The sequence below is a fragment of the Sminthopsis crassicaudata genome, chromosome 4 (genome assembly GCF_048593235.1).
Source record: "Sminthopsis crassicaudata isolate SCR6 chromosome 4, ASM4859323v1, whole genome shotgun sequence".
Taxonomy (NCBI): domain Eukaryota; kingdom Metazoa; phylum Chordata; class Mammalia; order Dasyuromorphia; family Dasyuridae; genus Sminthopsis; species Sminthopsis crassicaudata.
The window spans coordinates 449,760,747-449,777,801 of NC_133620.1; the positions used below are offsets into that span (position 1 = coordinate 449,760,747).

Genomic DNA, 17,055 nt, shown 5'->3' on the forward strand with positions numbered 1-17,055 from the left:
ATCAACTCAGTCATCAATCAGTCAACAAATACTTTATCAGCAAGTTCCTGCTATGTTCCAAAAACACTGTGCCATACCAGGGATATAAGCCCATACAATGAAACAATCCCATCTCACAAATTTATTAAGCACCACTGTGTGCCAGGAGCTGGGAATACAAAGAAGAAAAAAAATGAGATTGTCCCTTTTCCCTTCTTCAAGAGATCATGTTCTAATGGGGAGAAATGACACACTCATAGAAAAATAGGGGAGACAGGCTGTTCCAAAGTCAGTGCAGTTTCAACTTATTAAGGCTTTTGGAGATACATATAGAAATATATCAATAGATAGATATAGACATTTATGCAGATATAAAAATGTACCAACAGATATAGATATCTATATATACACATATATCAATAGACATATTGATATCTATGAAGATATCAGAAATATGTCAACAGAAATATATATATATATATCAATAGACAGATGTCTATATATATTTAGAAATATGTTAATAGACAGATATAGATATCTATGTAGATATAGAAATGTATCACTAGATATAGATATCTATATATAGAAATATATCAATAGACATATTGATATCTATGAAGATATCGGAAATATGTCAACAGATATATATCTAAATATATCAATAGACAGATATCTATATAGATGTAGAAATATGTCAACTGACATATAGATATCTCTGTAGATATAGAAATGTAGCACTAGATATAGATATCTATATATAGAAATATATTAACCAACAGATATCTATATAGATGTAGAAATATATCAAGACAGATATAGATATCTACAAAGAGAAATATCAATAAACAGATAAATATATCATATAGATATAGACATAGATACCTATATAGAGAAATATATCCACAGATATAGACAAATGTCTATAGATGTAGAATTATATCAATAGATATAGATATCTATATAGATGCAGAAGTATATCAATATACAGATATAGCTATCTATATAAATATATCAATAGACAGATACAGATATTTATATAGACATAAACATATATCAATATTCAGATATAGAGAAATATATCAATAGACAGATATAGATATTTCTATATAAAATATATCAATAGAAGATATATTTACATATCTATATAAATATTAAATAGAAATAAAATATTTATATATTGGTTTATTTATTTAATTTTACATACTTACAATACATATTTATATCACCCTCCCCCCAAAAAACCCACCTGAAAATCTATAGTGATAGAAAGCACTAAGCAAAACTCCAAGTTCTGTCACATAATTATTTCACCTGTACAAATTACAGGAGCTCAAAGGAAACGTGAAAATCATCTCCTTCGGCCCCCTCGACTTACTGATGAGGAATGAGGTCAAGAGCTGTTACGTGACTTGGTTATACTAGGGACTGGAATCCAAGTAGGTCTTTCAACAGCCCTGATCCAAGCTGTCGTGACTTGTAACACTGTACCCTACAGTGGGCTCCTGGGAGGCAGGATCTCACAGCCACCGTTTTGCCCACTGGCTTTCCTAGACTGTCTAGGAGCTGAGGTGAGAGTCCCAGCTTTGAGAGAGGGAGCAACTTGCCTGCTACTTCATTTCCCTGATGAAACTGTCAGCTCTCCCATTCCACCTTCACCTATTCCTTTAAATGCTGTGCACGTTCCCAGGTGGAATGCACCAACAATTCTATTTTTGAGAGTTTTCTAGAATGTTGCATTATCCTTTGTGATAATCAGAGATCCCCTCCAATAGGGATTCATAACCTTCTGGATGGCACTGATGGTCTGGTCAATCTTACAGCCCTTTCTCAGCATCATGTTTTTCAATGTATAACATACAATACCCAGGATTACAAATGAAACCAGTTATATTAAAATGCAGTTGTCAAAATATATGTATTTTTTGAGTCGAAGGAGCATCAGTTTCTCACAACCCTTGTTCTAATTAGGAGACAGAACTCACAGTTCAGACAGCCTGAAAGAACGAAGACCAGCAGTCAGTCACCTGCTTCTCTCCAGAGGAGAGGACAAATCTTTAGATAACCACACACACACACACACACAAAACAACAAAAAACGGAGCCTGTGATCTGACCTGAGGCCCTGGACTCCAGGTCAACTTTGGTCTCAGTAAAGATTAAGGACTTTGGGGGGGAGGGGGGAAGAGAGAGCCAGAGGCCACAGGTCTTTGAGGATCTAAGTAAATACACGACGGGGACAAAGACATGCAGAAAAAATGAGTGCAGGGAAGTGCAAGAGATGAAGAGATTTTCTTCCAGAAAAATTCCAATGTTTGATACCATACAGATTAGCCAATGGCATACATGGAAGAGCCCAAACAACAAATACCCCTCTAGGTCTGAGTTTCCTCTAGGTACTACTAACTGACCTCTAAGATCTTTTCAGTATTAAATCTGTGATCTGGCCATATATCTAATTTCCCAGTTCAAGGCACATGGTAGGTGCTTATTTATTGAGCACATAGTAGGTGCTTATTTACTGAGCACATGGTAGGTGCTTAGTAAATATGGGGATTTAACTGGGACCAGATTGGAAATTTGTTCTTAATGCCTGTCACCCAAGTTATCTCATCCTTGAATTTCTGAAGCCAAGCTGATTCTCTCTTTCCGATGGAAAATTAAGATATTAATATTAAACCACTTGAAGAAGATAACTTTGATCAGCAGGGGTGGGAAACCCAGATCAGAAGCACAGGGTTAGGGGCTGTCTACTGGTGAGCTGCTCAGACCCTCACAACTCACACTGCTTTAATACTTCAAAGCCCTCTCCAGACAACAACTTATTTCTCTAACTAAAAAGGGAGCTCTTCTCTCAACAACATGGAGGTGGATAGTAAAAGCATTTTTAGGCCCATTTTACAGATGGGGAAAAGTAGGGGGAATGGGGCTAAGAGTCCCTTGCCCAGGATCACACATAGCTGCTATCTAAAGAATGAGGCAGGCTGCCTCCCTTTCGGAGTAGTAACAGCTTTTTGTGTTTACCTCTCTCTCTAAATTTTTGCATTTTTATCTACAATATCTTACTTTGAGCCTTACCACAAAACATTTCCTAGCGGCCGGGCAGACAGCTCAAGGTCAGACTCCAAGAAGCTGGCCGGGACCGTCTGCTGCTACTCAATCTGCCCCCAAGGCCCATGACGGGGCGTCCAGTCTCTCCTCTCCTTGCTGGTCACTACACGAGCACTTCTGGAAAGGGAGGAGGTGGATGTTGCCAGGGGAAAGCTGTCAGTTTCAAGGTTCCCAGAAGACATTTAATCGACCGGAGAAAACATAGATGCCTTTGCCCGGGGCTCTCTCCTCACTTATATCTTCTAAGTGTGGGGGTCCCTCCTTCCCAATCTCCATACGGTTTTTCTATATAGATGTCGTTACCTTCGTTCCCCCCTCCCCCGGGGTGTAAACTCCTGGGGTGAAAGGGCTTGTCCGGCACTAGAGGAAGGGCCGAACTCGAGCCAGTTGCGGAGTCAGGAAGCCCAGGGTTCCAGTCTCACCTCCTGACACATACAAGATGATATGACTGACCGTGTTACTTAATTTCCCGTGACAGAACAGCAACCAATCACCTTCATCCTCTATACCAATGAAATCGCGGATCCTGCCCCAAAACTAAACAAAATAAACCGTCCCCAGCACACTGCACAGTGCCTCACCCCCAGCGGGCACTTCATACTAGAAAGAGGCAGAAATTAGAACGAATACTGGCGGACACAGAGCAAAGCTGCGGTTTGGGGCAGAACGAACAGTCCTGATGAATCCACAATCACACACCTATCACCAGCTTTCACGGAGCGGCTGCTCGTTCTCATGGTCCAGGGCAAGATACCGAGCAGGTGAAGGGGGGAGGGGCGAGCAGAGGGGGCTCAGACGTTGGGGGGCGAGGGGCCGCCTTCCCCGGGATGAGGAGGTTTTCTCCTGGCAGACACAAGGGTCTGTGTGAGGGTGAAGGAAGGCGGGTCACTGCAAACGAACTCCCCGTACTCCCAGGGAAAACGTGCCTTTTTTCAAGGACGCGGACACTCAGAGCGGGCCGGGGGTATTCTAAGAGCGCTCCCTCTAGCTGGTTCTTCCCTTCCATAAAGGTTCCCCCGCTCGCTCCCATCCCGAGCCCGCAGGCTCTGAGCGCCCCGAGCCACGGCCTGGCCCTGCGGGGACAGGGCGCCTCTGCCCCAGAGCCGCCCGCGCGGGAGGGGGCAGCGCCCCGCGAAAGGGCTTCGGCGGGCTAGGGGGAGTGGAGCAGTCCGGCCCAGCCCGCTCCGGGCGAGTCCTGCGCCCAGCACCTACGGATAGCCAGGTAACCCGAGCCCAGCCGGCTCCGGCCGGACGAGCCTCCGGCTTCCGCAGGGCAGCTCCCACAGGCCGGGCCGGAGAGAAGGAAACAGTTCTCTCGGGCGCGGGGCGGGCTCCGGCGACGCCGGACTGCGGGGAAGTTGCGAGCCCACCAGAACTTGTGGCCCCCGGCGGGCGCTCGGGGCCCCGGGCCAGGTGTCGCCGGCCGCCGCAGCCCCCGGGGTCCCCGCGGCCGCCGCTGCCCCGGGCCGCCCTACCTGGCTCGGAGGAGCTGGAGGCGAGCGCATTCCGCAGCCCCGGAGGCAGGAGTCAGCCTCGGCAGTGCCAGCAGGAGGAGAAGGATGCCGCGCGTCCAGCCTGGAACAATCTCCCCCCGCTTCTCCCTTCTCCCGCTCCTCCTCCTCCTTCTACTCTTACCAGTCCTTTCCGCAACAGTTGAAGGCGGCGACGGCCCCGGCCCCGCCCTCACCCTCCCCGGTTGCTGGGGCGACCCGCGTGGGCCGAAGGTTTCTTTGTATCAAAGCTTCTGTGACATCACAGGGCGCTGGGGTGTTGGGATTCGAAAGGGGCGTGGCCTCCGAACGCTCCCGGGAGGGAGGCCCCAGAGCGAGCCGAGGGGAGCCGAGCGCTGGGAGTGAGGAGCCGGACGGGGCGGGGCTCAGGTGGGCGGGCCAGCCCCAGGTGAGGCGAACGGGACGCCCGGGGGCCGAGGAGGCTGCAGGTGGCTGCCGGGCCGGGGCCGGCTGCCAGCGGAACAGGGGCGGGGCTTGGTGGCCGGAGATCGCCCCGAGGGTGGAGCCCGGGCCGGGACTCCCGCGGACTGGCCCGAGCCCGAGAACGGCCCTGGGAAGTTAATGGTCGGCCCCTCCCCCGCCCCGCCCCCATCTGTACCTATTTGTCCGCGCGTCCCCTGCAAAACTCCGGCTCCCGCAGTCCGGGTGAGTGCGCCTTCGCCCTGCGGAGAAAGCCGCGCCTGCGGCTGTTCGCCGCTACCTGCGTCTGCAGGATTCCTCCCGAGGCCCGAAGCGGGGCAGCGGACGAAAAGCGCGGGCCGGAGCCTGGGACTCTCCCGGCCCGGCTCGGCCCCGGCTGCGCTCTCCCGCAGCCTCGGCTTCTCGCTCCGCAATAAAGCGCGGAGGGTCTCCAGGATCCTCCCAGCCAGACCCGACTGGTCCTCTTCGGATCTGAGTCTCTCTTCTCCGAAGGCGGAGGAAGGGAGAGTCCGGTTCTGGTTACGTTTGTGTAAGGAACTCCCGGGGAGGAAACCCCCTCCGCTAGTGCAGACCAGCACCCGCTCCATTAGTAGTCTTTATAAAGAGACGGGTTTGGAGCCGCCGAGGCGTTAAGGGACTCGGGCCGTCATTCACCGTCAGGCCGGACTCTGCTCCAAAGTCTCCCTGACTCAGAAGTTATAAAGGAGGAAAAAACCCCACGACAAACACACCCACTCTCTATTATTCAGACCCATCGATGCGCATAATGCCAAAATAATAATAATGATGATGCTTTATTTAGCTCCTTTGCTGGCCATCTTTAAAAAAAAAAAAAACGAAAAAGGTGGGCAATTTACCCTCCCAATGGTTCATAGAGGATTACTGATGCCCAGGAGTGGCAGAATTGATGGATGAGAAAGGAAGAGGAGGCAAGGAGACCAATTAAGGGGTAGTTGTCATGGTCCCCAGCAAGGAATGATGGACGGAAGTAGGGTAGCCTTGAGAATGGAAAGGAGGAGATGCATACCAGAAATATGGGGACAAAGAATAGACCTGGCAATTGATTGATTGACCGTGGAGGGGCAAGAGGGAGAGAATGAAGAGTCAAGGATGACTGAGATTTTGAATCGGGGTGACTTTGGAAAAGAGGAAAGTTGAGGGAATGATTCTGAATTTTATTTTAGAGATACTGACCAGCTAATTGGAGCGATCCACTATAGCGGCATGGCACCAGAGTTCAGGAGAAAGGTTTGGCTGAGATATGTAGCTCTAGGAGTGGTCTTCATAAAGGTGATACCTGAACCTATCCAATGAGAGCCCTGAGAGATTTTAGGGAAGGGGGCTCAGAACAGAGTCATGCTGGACACTCACAGTTGGATACATGTTATAGATAATAATCTGAGAAAAAAGCAGAATTGTCCATATGATAGGTGGAAGGAGAAGCAGACTAGAGCAGTGTTACGGAGAGGAAGGAGAGAGTGGTGAAGAAGAGGGGGTGCTCCCCAGCATCCCATGTTGCAGAACACTCAAGAAGACTGTAAAAATGAAAAAGGACATCGGATCTGATGTTTGAAAGACTGTCGATCACCTTGGAGAGGCTACTGAAGCTAAATCCTAAAAAAACTAGTGGGAGGTGAGAGAGGTGGAGGAAATGATTGTAGCAGATTTCTGTTTGGCTGTGAAAGGGAGGAGAGATATTGGATGAAACAGTTTGAGGGGGTGGTAGGATCAAGAGAAAGGGCTTTTCTTGCAAAGATTTGGGCAGATTTGTGAGCAGTGATGAAGGGGCCAGGAGATAAGGACAGATTGAAAATTAGGGGGAGAAAGGAGATCACTGAAGGGCCAAATGGAATCTGGAATGGACCTCAGGGGCATGTAATTCAAGATATCATTTTACGGAGAAGAAAACTGAGGCTGATGACAGTAAGAACTCTGGAGAGAGAGATGATTTTGGAGTTGTTTCAAGTGTGGAGTTGAGGAGGATGGCCTCCATTTTTTCAGAGACGTATGAGGTAAGGGCTTCTGCTGAGAAGCCAGAGAGTTAGGGTGCTGTAGGTGTCTTGAGAAATGGAGAGAAGGTTCAGAACACACCCTGAAGGGAGTGGCAGGAAAGAGTATAAAGATTGCCTTGAAGCAGAGAGGGCCCATAAGAGGTAACAGCTTATATTTGAATGATTGCTCTCTCTCAGTGTCTCACTATCTATCAGCTTTTCCAGAGTCTCCCCACCCTGTGGGCTGGGCAGAAACCTGGCCAGTAGACAAAAGAAAACTTAGAGCACAAGAGGCTTTGTGATGCGCTGAGGTCCAGGGTTCGAATCTTGCTTCTGATCTACTCACTTAGCTTGGTGACCATGAACAAGGAATACTGTCATCAGCCTCAGCTTTCTTCTCTATAAAATGAAGCCTTGAATTTGATGGCTAGCTGTAGATTTATGAGCTTAGGACATAACTGTGGGCTATCATCTGGCAGAACAGTGACAGTCTGAGGAAGAGAAAAGGAAGGATGGGAGATTTTGGTCTGACTCCTGAACAGAATGTGTTGGAAAGCTAATGATAAACTGTATCGGAGATACTATAGACTAACAACTGCTCTGGGCAAACCATCAGCTAGGTTGTGGCCACAGAGGGCAGCAGTCTCAGAGCTCCCTGTGGGCCTCTTGAAACAATTATAGCTCATGGAAATGCCTTTATTTCTCCCTGCTTCGGCCATCAGGTCTGAACTCCTCTCAGGGCTGTTCTTAACTGAGAAACAGTGGTACCGAGGAGTGGCCCTGATGGAATCAGCCTTGATGTGAACTCAGCTTCTCATAGGCTCAAAATTATGATGATGAAAGGAGAGGGGTGAGAGAAGAGGCAGGATAAAGGAGAGGGTAGAGAAGAAACAGGGACAGACACAGAGATAGTGATACAGGCAGACAGAAAGAGACAGAGCTAGGGACAGAGACAGAGAAAAGATACACAGAAAAGAGAAAAAGGGAGAGAAAGGAGAGAGACACACACAGAAATAGAGAAAGAGAGATAGGCAGAGACAGAGAAAAGAAACCCATGGAAAAAGACAGAAGAAAGAGAGAGAGCAGGAAGAGAAAAAGAGAGGAGAGAGAGACAGAGGCAGACAGAGAAAAAAGACCCATGGGAACGTGAAAAAGAGAGAGAGGAAAAAGAAAAGAGGGGAAAGAGACACACACAGAAGAGATACCCATACATAGAGAAAAGACAGAGACAGAGAAAAGAGACCCACAGAGAAGAGAGAAATAAAGAAGAGAGGGAGAAGAGAGAGAATAAAGGGAAGGAAGAAATGAATAGAAAGGAAGAAACAGGAAGAGAAGGGAAGAGAGAAGAGTCAAGGAGAAAGATACTGTTTGGCAGTTAGGTGAGGGAAGGTATAGTGCCTTTATAGTTGTCTGTTCAGTCCTGGCATGAGGATGTAGTGAAGAAAGCTGCTGTAGTTTGGGAGGCTAGAAGCAGTAGGGGAATGTTGGATGTGGCTTGGGAGGGGTGGGGCATGGCGGTGCAGCGGATGTGGTGAGTACTGACGTTAGCCCAGACTAGCTGCTCTTGGTCTGAGTCTTTGGTTCTAGAGTACACCAGGGCTCAGCTCAGCTTGAGGACAGAAGGGATATGAAGGAAATCCAGAAGTCCTCTCATTGTTCTGGCTCTTTGGGAAATCTTAAACTCAATCCAACAAGCAACTGCCTCAGTGCCTCCTATAGGCCGGACACCTTAGGATACAAAGACAAAAATAAAAGCTCCTGCCTTCAAAGAAATGCCATTCCACAAGGAGAATTCAACATAAATCCAGATTCAGAGCTACAAAGTAGTTGAGGGAACTCTGAAGAAAGTTAATATTAGCCAGTTAACTACTAAGATCACCTTTATCTATCTGACTGCTGACCTTTCCAATTAAGGAACCATCCTTTGGTTGACATCAGAATTCACTCACAACTTTCACAACATTTTGGGGGGGTCCAGATCTGATGTTTCAATGGCATTAGGAACCCAGAAAAACTCCCTCTGCCAATTCTGTTTGGCCCTCTGCTTTGCAGAGATCTGGAACTTGCCCAGACTCACAGAGCCACATGTATCAGAGGACAGGGCCCAGGGTCACACGGCTAGTTTGAGCTCCAGACAGGACTTGAACCTGCCTCTTTCTCACCACCTCTATCCACTAACCCATATCCTAGACTGCTAGAATGTTAGTTGAAGGTACAATCTCAGATTTAATCAAACACCCTCATTTTATGAAATAGAAAACTGTGTTCTAAAGAAACAAACTGATTTACCCATCAGGTAGAGGGATCAGATAATAACAAGATACAGTAGTTTGGCAGCTAGGTAATGCAGGGGATGGAGTGCTGAACTTGGAGTTTGCAAGATGCATGGTGAGTTCAAATCCAGCCTCAATCACTTACAAATGTTATGTATAATCTTGGGCGAATTTATCTTAATCTGTTTGCCTCAGTTTTCTCATCTATAAAATGAGTTGGAGAAGGAAATGGCCAAAACAACAACAAGAACAACAACAAACAACCATATGGTGTCATGGATGAAAAATGACTAAATGACAACAAACAATATTTTGAGGAGGGTACTAAAGAGGATTAAGGGAAATAACATTAGCCAGCCAACTAAGATCAGGTTTAGCTCTCTATAAACACATGACTGCTGACCTTTCCAGGAAATTTATGTGACAGATGTCAACATTAGCCAACCACATTTACCATTTCTATTAGTTCAGGAGGCAACTTATAACTTACACAAGAGAAGAATCCAAATTCTTATGACCTGAGTGTGACAGCAAGCTTTGGGAAGGGGAAAAGAAAAACCACTCTAATCTCTTTGCCAAGAAAACCACAAATGGGCTCACCAAGAGTGGGACATAATTGAAAACAACAAGGGGAGAACAAGCATTTATTAAACACAATGTTACAGGAAGGTGCTAAAGGGTTTTTAAAAATTAAATATTTATGATATATTATTATAATATATACATTTAATATTCATTAAATATTTATATTACTGTAATGATATAAATATTTATGTTTATTTAATATTACTTCATGTAATCCTCACAATCCTTGGAGGTAACTCTATGTTATAGTTGAGATAATTAAGGCAGACAAATTCAGTGACTTGCCCAGAGTCAAACAATTAGTAAATAACGGAGGTTAAATTTGAACTGAGGTCTAACTTCAGGTTCAGCCTTGTGTGCAACAGAGCGCCACCTACCTGCTACTAAGAAGTTTCTATTTCAGTAATGACTAGAAAGAAATCCTAAGAGATGATTAATTCTACCAGTGTAGGCTCTGATATTTTAGTCCCAAATTTGAGATGCAACATACAAATTAAAATTTTTGCTGATTTAAGGGTACCTTATAACACAAACACCAAACAAAATTGGAAGTAGGGATTCTATAGACAGCCTGGCTTCTGTCACTGAGGGGGAGTCTTTTCAAATCTTGAGGACCCTGTTTCTATACTTTAAAAAATGAAGGAGACTAGTTAGCCCCTATCTCCTCCCCTTTCTGTGGCATGCTGTTCTAGCAAGAAGAGGGATACTCACACCTTGTCTAATGACAAATGACAGGAGGCTGTTATTTGCATTTCCCAAGAGACAAGGAAGCATCAGGATCCATCCCCTCTGGTACCTCTGAGCATTAAATTGATTCCACAAGAATTTATTAAACTTCTACACTGTGCTAAGTTTTGTGTATTCCAAGATACAAAGACAGGAATGAAATAGTCCCTGCCCTCAGAAAGTTTATGTTCTGGATCCAATATTTGGGAAAGGAGAGATTGTACACATATCTAGACTTGGATTGATCCAAAGGGAATACTAGAATATTGCTAGCTAAAATATTTTTGTTATGTTAAAATATTGATAGTAACACTTTTCATGGCAGAAAAACTCCAAGAAACATAAGTAAGGGGCTAAAATGGTCATGCTCTTTGACCTAGAGATTCCATTAATAGGCTTATGTCCTAAGAAGATCATTAATAAGGGAAAAAAATCCATATATATACCAAAATATTAATAGTAGCACTTTTTTTGCTAGCAAAGTATTGCAAACAAAATCAATGCCCATTGATTGGGGATGGTTAAACAAGTTATATGAAAAGGAACATTACTGTGCTATTATAAAAAAAAAACCTAAATATGATGAATATAGAGAAGATGAAAAAATCTACATAGCTGATGCAAGGCAAAAGAATCGGAGGCAAGGAAATAATATACATGACTATAACAATGGAAATGGAAATAACCACACATACAGCAAAAAAAAAAAATCTAAATTTCATGTGCAAAATTATAAAGAACATGACTCAAAAGAAGAGATATAAGAAGCTATTCTCCCATTACTATCCCTCATTGAATAAAAAATCATTAGATTGTAAGCTCTTCAAGGACAAGAGTTGTCATTTGCCTTTTTTGTGTCCTCAAGCAATTTGTATAGTGCTTGGCAAATAGCAGGTGCTTAATGAATGTTGACTGATAGGTTCACTGTTGTAGTATACTGCATATATTTCAAACATCTTGATATATTGATCAGTTATGTTGATTTTTCTTGGGTTTTTGGGACAGGGATGGAGGAGATAATGGGACAAATTTTGGTGATATAAAAAAACCAAAAGATCAATAAAAATTTCTTTTAAAAAAGCATGGGTTGCTTGGCTGAGGGTCTTTGCAGTACTCAGAAGTTGTAGTACTGTCCCTTATTCACCTCAGCAAAAAGGACATTCATGATTTCATTCAGGCAATGTCCTTTGAATAGATATTTCAACTCTACTTCTTACAGACGTGTTTAGAGTTAGGGAGGGACCTGAGAGGCCACCTAGAGTTGCAGATGAGGAACTGAGGCCCAGAAAGAGGAAATGGTTTCCCGGGCCTCTCTGGCAGGAAGGAGAACCCAGGTCCTCTGACTCTAAATACAGCACCCTTTCCCCACTGTACCTCACTACCTCAAGTCAAAATAACTGGCTCTATTTTTCACCCTAATCACCAGGGAGCATCTCCTGGCCCTAATACTCTCAAAGTTCCTTGAGATCAGGATTTTTTTTCCGTTTTCTTAATAATAATAACTAGCATGTATACAGTGCGTTGCAAAGCATTTTACATATGTAATTTCATCTCATCCTTACAACATCCCTGTGAGGTAAGTGACATTATCCCCATTTCACAGAAGAAAAAATGAGACAAAATTCAAAATCAGGACTTTCTAACTCTAAGACCAACATTCTGACCACTCTACAACCTAGTTGCCTCAGGCCCCAACTTTTTCACCCTGTGTGAGTGATTATTTGCCCAAGTTCTCATAGATCTTGCTTGTTACCTGTGTGACTCCAAGGTAGTTCTTCTAATCCCAAATCCAGGGCTTCTTTTCACCACCACTCCCTGCAGTCCCTGATTCAGGGGTTTGCTTTTCTCCTTCCCTTGTCCCCAAATGCACATCAGGTCTGAGTTCCCAGAATCCCCCTTGATTAAAAGTCAAGCACTGATATTGATATGAGATCACTTCTCTGAACTTTCCCGGATTTTATAGTGTTGCTTTGCTAATGACAGGAAACTGAAGCGGTGGCTGTGGGGAAGAGAAACTAATTAACAAGGAAGATAATGAGGACAACAGAAACCTGTCTTAATTATCTATCTGATGAAAACCCGCCTTAGGCTTTTCATGCTTCCAGGGCCTTTAATCAATCACAGCTCCCTGCAGGGACTCTATGATTATTCAATATGGATATTTCTATTGTTACACATTAGTTGTTTTCCTTCAGATGACACAATTACAGGGTCCTTAGCCAAGCCCCTAATTGTGGTGCTCCCAGGCACTGAGATGGCTTGTCCTACCTGAGTGATGAGGGGATAGGATTTGGTGCTGTCATCTCTGGTCCAATTCTGCCTCCCAACCCTAAGTTCTATAAAAGTAGCTACTGTCTTTAGCTTGTGACATAGTAAGTACTTCATAAATCTTTAATGATTTGACTAAAAAGATGTCATTTTACTCAATATCTAATGAAACTGATGGAGACAAGTAGAATGGCACGAGAAATTTAAAAGAGCTAAAGAACAGGAAGCTATTGAATTTGTTGAGATAAGCCTTGCACTTAGTAGGCACTAAATAAATATATCTTAAATGAAAACATAGAGAATGACTGGTTTCTGATTGTTTTGGTAGCTCTGTTTAGAGATGGGTGTGTTCAGCAAGGCAATGGCTAGGTGGTGTGACACAGTGGACAGAGTCTTGGACCTGGATTCAAATCCTCACTCTATTATTTGCTACCTTCATAAACTTTTATGAGATTTAGTTTCCTCATCTATAAAAGAAAGAGGTCAAATTAGATGAATTTTAAGATCCTTATAAATTCTAAATTTAAAATAAGATGGTCTAGAAATGCTGCCTTTGAGATTTGACTGGCTGTGTGACCCCTACAAGCAGCTCAACCTCTCTGCCCCTCTGAGTTCTTATCTGCAAAATAATGGCAGTAAAATCTGTAGTCCCTTTCCCCCAGAATTATTCAAAAATCAAAGGATCGTAGATCTAGAGCTGGAAGGGAACTCAAAAATCTTGTAGTACAACCCCTTTATTTTTACAAGTGGGGAAACTGAGAACCAGAAAGGTTAAAATGATTACCTAATACTACACAGAGAACCTATTTCTCCTTGTATGATTCAAATGAAATAATAAATGTAAAGTCTCTATAAATCTTAACTTTATAAATATTAGCTCTTACTGATTATTATTCTCACCTCTAGAGACAGTTTTCTTTGACAACAATACTTAAATTGGATTCTCTACTTGATGGTCCCTGAATATACTGAACAAAACTCTCTTTCTTAATCTACTCTCAGCTGCATCTGTAAAATCTCCCACTATCCCAAACCATAGCTATGACTCAAGACAATCTCTGACTCAGGAGCTTATTTATCCCTTCCCTCACCCTCAGCAGCTAAGTCCCCCCCAGAGGAGTTTGGGTTCCATCGATAAAGTTTTTGATTCCTCTTTCCTCTCCTCCCCATCATGGGCATTTCTGATTTTCACTATTATCCAAAAGCTTCTGAAAGGTATAAAGTGAAAAAGTTGGAAGGGAGAGAAGCCCTGTGTAGTAGAAGAACTGGATTTCTAATAGCTCAAACTATATGCCAAGATAAGGTCAAAATGTTTACATGATTTAGACAAAGAATGACACCATCAGGGGCAGCCAGGTGGTCAGTGAATAGAACACCAGCCCTGAAGTCAGGAGGACCTGAGTTCAAATCTGGTCTCAGACACTTAACACTTCCTGGCTGTCACTTAACTCCAACAGCCTCAGCAAAAAAAAAAAAAAAAAAAAAAAAAAAAGAGAGAGAGAGAGAGAGAGAGAGAGAGAGAGAGAGAGAGAGAGAGAGAGAGAGAGAGAGAGAGAGAGAGAATGACACCATAAATAAATTCAAGAATCAATGTGTAGTTTTCCTGTCATATCTTTGGATAAGGGAAAACCATAGGAGCAAACAAGAGTTAGAGAACATTTTGAAATGTAAGGTGGATAATTTTTTTAATATATTCAATTAAAAAGATTTTGCACAACCAAAACCAATGCAACCAAAATTAGAAGGAAAACTGAAAGCTGGAGGGGTGAGGGAGATGTTGCACCAAGTATTTCTGATGAAGGTTTCATTTCTCAAATATATAGAAAGTGGAATAAAATTTATAAGAATACAATTCATTCTCCAATTGATAGTAAAAGGAATAAATGGCAGTTTCCAGACCAAAAATCAAAACTATCTACAGTCATATGAAAAGATACACTAAGTCATTATTGATTAAAGAATGGAAATTAAAACAACTTTGAACTACCACTTCAGACTGGTTAATATGACAGAAAAGGAAAATAATAAATATAGAAGGGGATACAGGAAAATTGGGACCCTATGTTGTGGAATTGTGAATGGATCCAACCATTCTGGAAAACAATTTGGAACTATGTTGTAAAGGCCCATAAAACTGTGCATACCCTCTGATCAAGCAATACCACTATTATGTCTGCATCACAAAGATTTTTTTTAAAAGGGTGGAGAGAAGAACCTATTTGTACAAAAAATATTTATAATAACTCTTTTTGTTGCCCAAGAATTGGAAATTGAAAAAAATGCCCATGGCTGAACAAGTTGTGGTATATAATTATAACAGAATATAACTGTGCTACAAGAAATGACAAGCAGGATAATTTCAGAAAAACCTGAAAAAACTTGCATGAATTGGTGCAGAATGAAATGAGCAGAATCAGAACACTATACACAGGTAACAGCAATATTGTGTGATGAACTGAGAAAGTATTAGCTATTTTCAGCAATACAGTGATCCAAGAAAATCCCAAAAGACTCATGATAAAAAAATGCTATCTATTTCTAGAAAGAAAATGGAATCTGAATGCAGACCAAAACATATTATTTCTTTTTTCTTTCCTTTTTAAAAAATAATATTTTTTATTCATATGACTTATTGAAGTTATTAGGAAAAAATAAACATAGTTTCTTCATTATAAGAAAAAGCAATTGACAGTTACCATTTATGTCCAGGATCTAGGAAGAGGGCATGTTATTATTAACACCCATTTAACCATGAAAATCCAAACTTCAATATGTGTTCTAGGGACTTCTTGAGCAACACAGGACTGTGGGTTCTCTACTAGGAAAAACAGTTCAGAAGTAACCATTTGAGTAAAATTTATAGTTTGTTACTAAAAAGAATATTTTCTTTTCTTCTATAAAACTGCATTGCCTCTACTGGGTCTGTATCCCACGAGATCATTAAAGAGGGGAAAGGACCCACTTGTGCAAAAATGTAACAGTTCTTTTCATGGTAACAAAGAATTGGAAAATGAGTGATGCTTATCAGTTGGGGAATGGCTGAATAAGTTACAGTATATGAAAATAATGGAACATTATTGTTATATTAAAAAATGAACAGGCTGATTTTAGAAAAACCTGAAAATATTTATATGAACTGATGCTGAGTGAAGCAAGCAGAATTAATAAAACATTATACACAGCAAGAGCAAGTTTGTGTGATGATCCCCTATGATAGATTTGGTTTTCAGAAATTCAGTAATTCAAGACAGTCTTGATAAACTTTGAATACAAAATGCTGTCTCCATCCAGAGACTGAGCATGGATCAAAGCATACTATTTTCACTTTTTTTCTCATTGTTTTTCCCTTTTGTTCTGATTTTTCTCTCCCAACATGATTCATGTGGAAATATTAAATTAAAATTTTAAAATACTGTATTAGGCACCAATCTTCCAGAAGCAATTTTCTTTAATTTATTAATTTGTCATAATTTAACAATTTGTTAACGATTTAATTGTTTTTTCTTTTTTAAATGGTGTATTATTTTTCAAATTATGAGTAAAGATGGTTTCAACATTCATTTTTGTAAGTTTTTGAGTTCCAAATTTTTGGTCCCTCTTCCTCTTTCCTCCCTCCTTCCCAAGGCAGCAAGCAATCTGATATAGGTTATATGTATAACATTTCAATTGTTAAGTTGTTAATTATGTTAACCTATAGTTAAACTAAGATGTTCAAAAAGATGCATTCCTATGCCCTGTAATATTTGTCTTTCCCATGACAATTTTAGGTAACATTTATTGGACTCCTGAGAAAGAAAATCAAGATAATAACAATGCACTTCTGAGTTGATTATTCAATTTAATTGTTTAAAAAAAAAAAAACAATTGTCAAAAACAAACAAAAAAACCCACCACAAACCCAAGTTTTATCTTATTCCCTAAAGACAGAGGCCCTAGGAGCATAGATTTAGAATACATTGGGAATTTAGAGGCCATCAGGTTAAACAAAGAGATTTTCTCCTTCCAACAATATCTTAATCTTTTCACAGAGAAGAAGGGTCTATCGTAGGGTCTATCACTTCAGGTTAGGAAGAGGTAATGATATGATTAAGTTGTTGTGATCCCATTTGGGGTTTTCTTGGCAGAGATACTCAGTAGTTTTCATTTTTTCCCCCCAGATCATTTTCCAGATGAGGAAGTTGAGGCAAACAGGTG

General features: G+C 42.1%; 1 protein-coding gene and 1 long non-coding RNA gene across 7 annotated transcripts in view; one reads left to right on the plus strand and one right to left on the minus strand.

The window, feature by feature from the left end:
• Positions 1 to 17,055, minus strand: part of RAB11FIP4 (RAB11 family interacting protein 4) — a 159,086-nt gene that overhangs the window by 47,230 nt on the left and 94,801 nt on the right. Inside the window, exon 1 of one of the 6 annotated variants that reach the window (XM_074263639.1) lies at positions 4,723 to 5,127. The exons of 1 other annotated variant lie outside the window; for it this stretch is intronic. Coding sequence is in view for 1 of the 5 variants with exons in the window: in XM_074263637.1 (XP_074119738.1) it covers positions 4,563 to 4,592 (30 nt within the window). In the remaining 4 variants the exon portion in view is untranslated. Of the gene's footprint in view, positions 1 to 1,354; positions 1,678 to 3,786; positions 3,926 to 4,562; positions 5,128 to 17,055 lie in introns of those variants that run through there. 4 more of the 6 variants (XM_074263637.1, XM_074263641.1, XM_074263638.1 and 1 more) reach the window with 4 other exon arrangements.
• The window catches only part of LOC141540056 (uncharacterized), a 63,099-nt gene continuing 49,724 nt past the window's right edge, over positions 3,681 to 17,055 (plus strand). The window contains exon 1 of the long non-coding RNA XR_012481458.1: positions 3,681 to 3,848. This is a non-coding gene — a long non-coding RNA (uncharacterized LOC141540056). The remainder of the gene's footprint in view (positions 3,849 to 17,055) is intronic.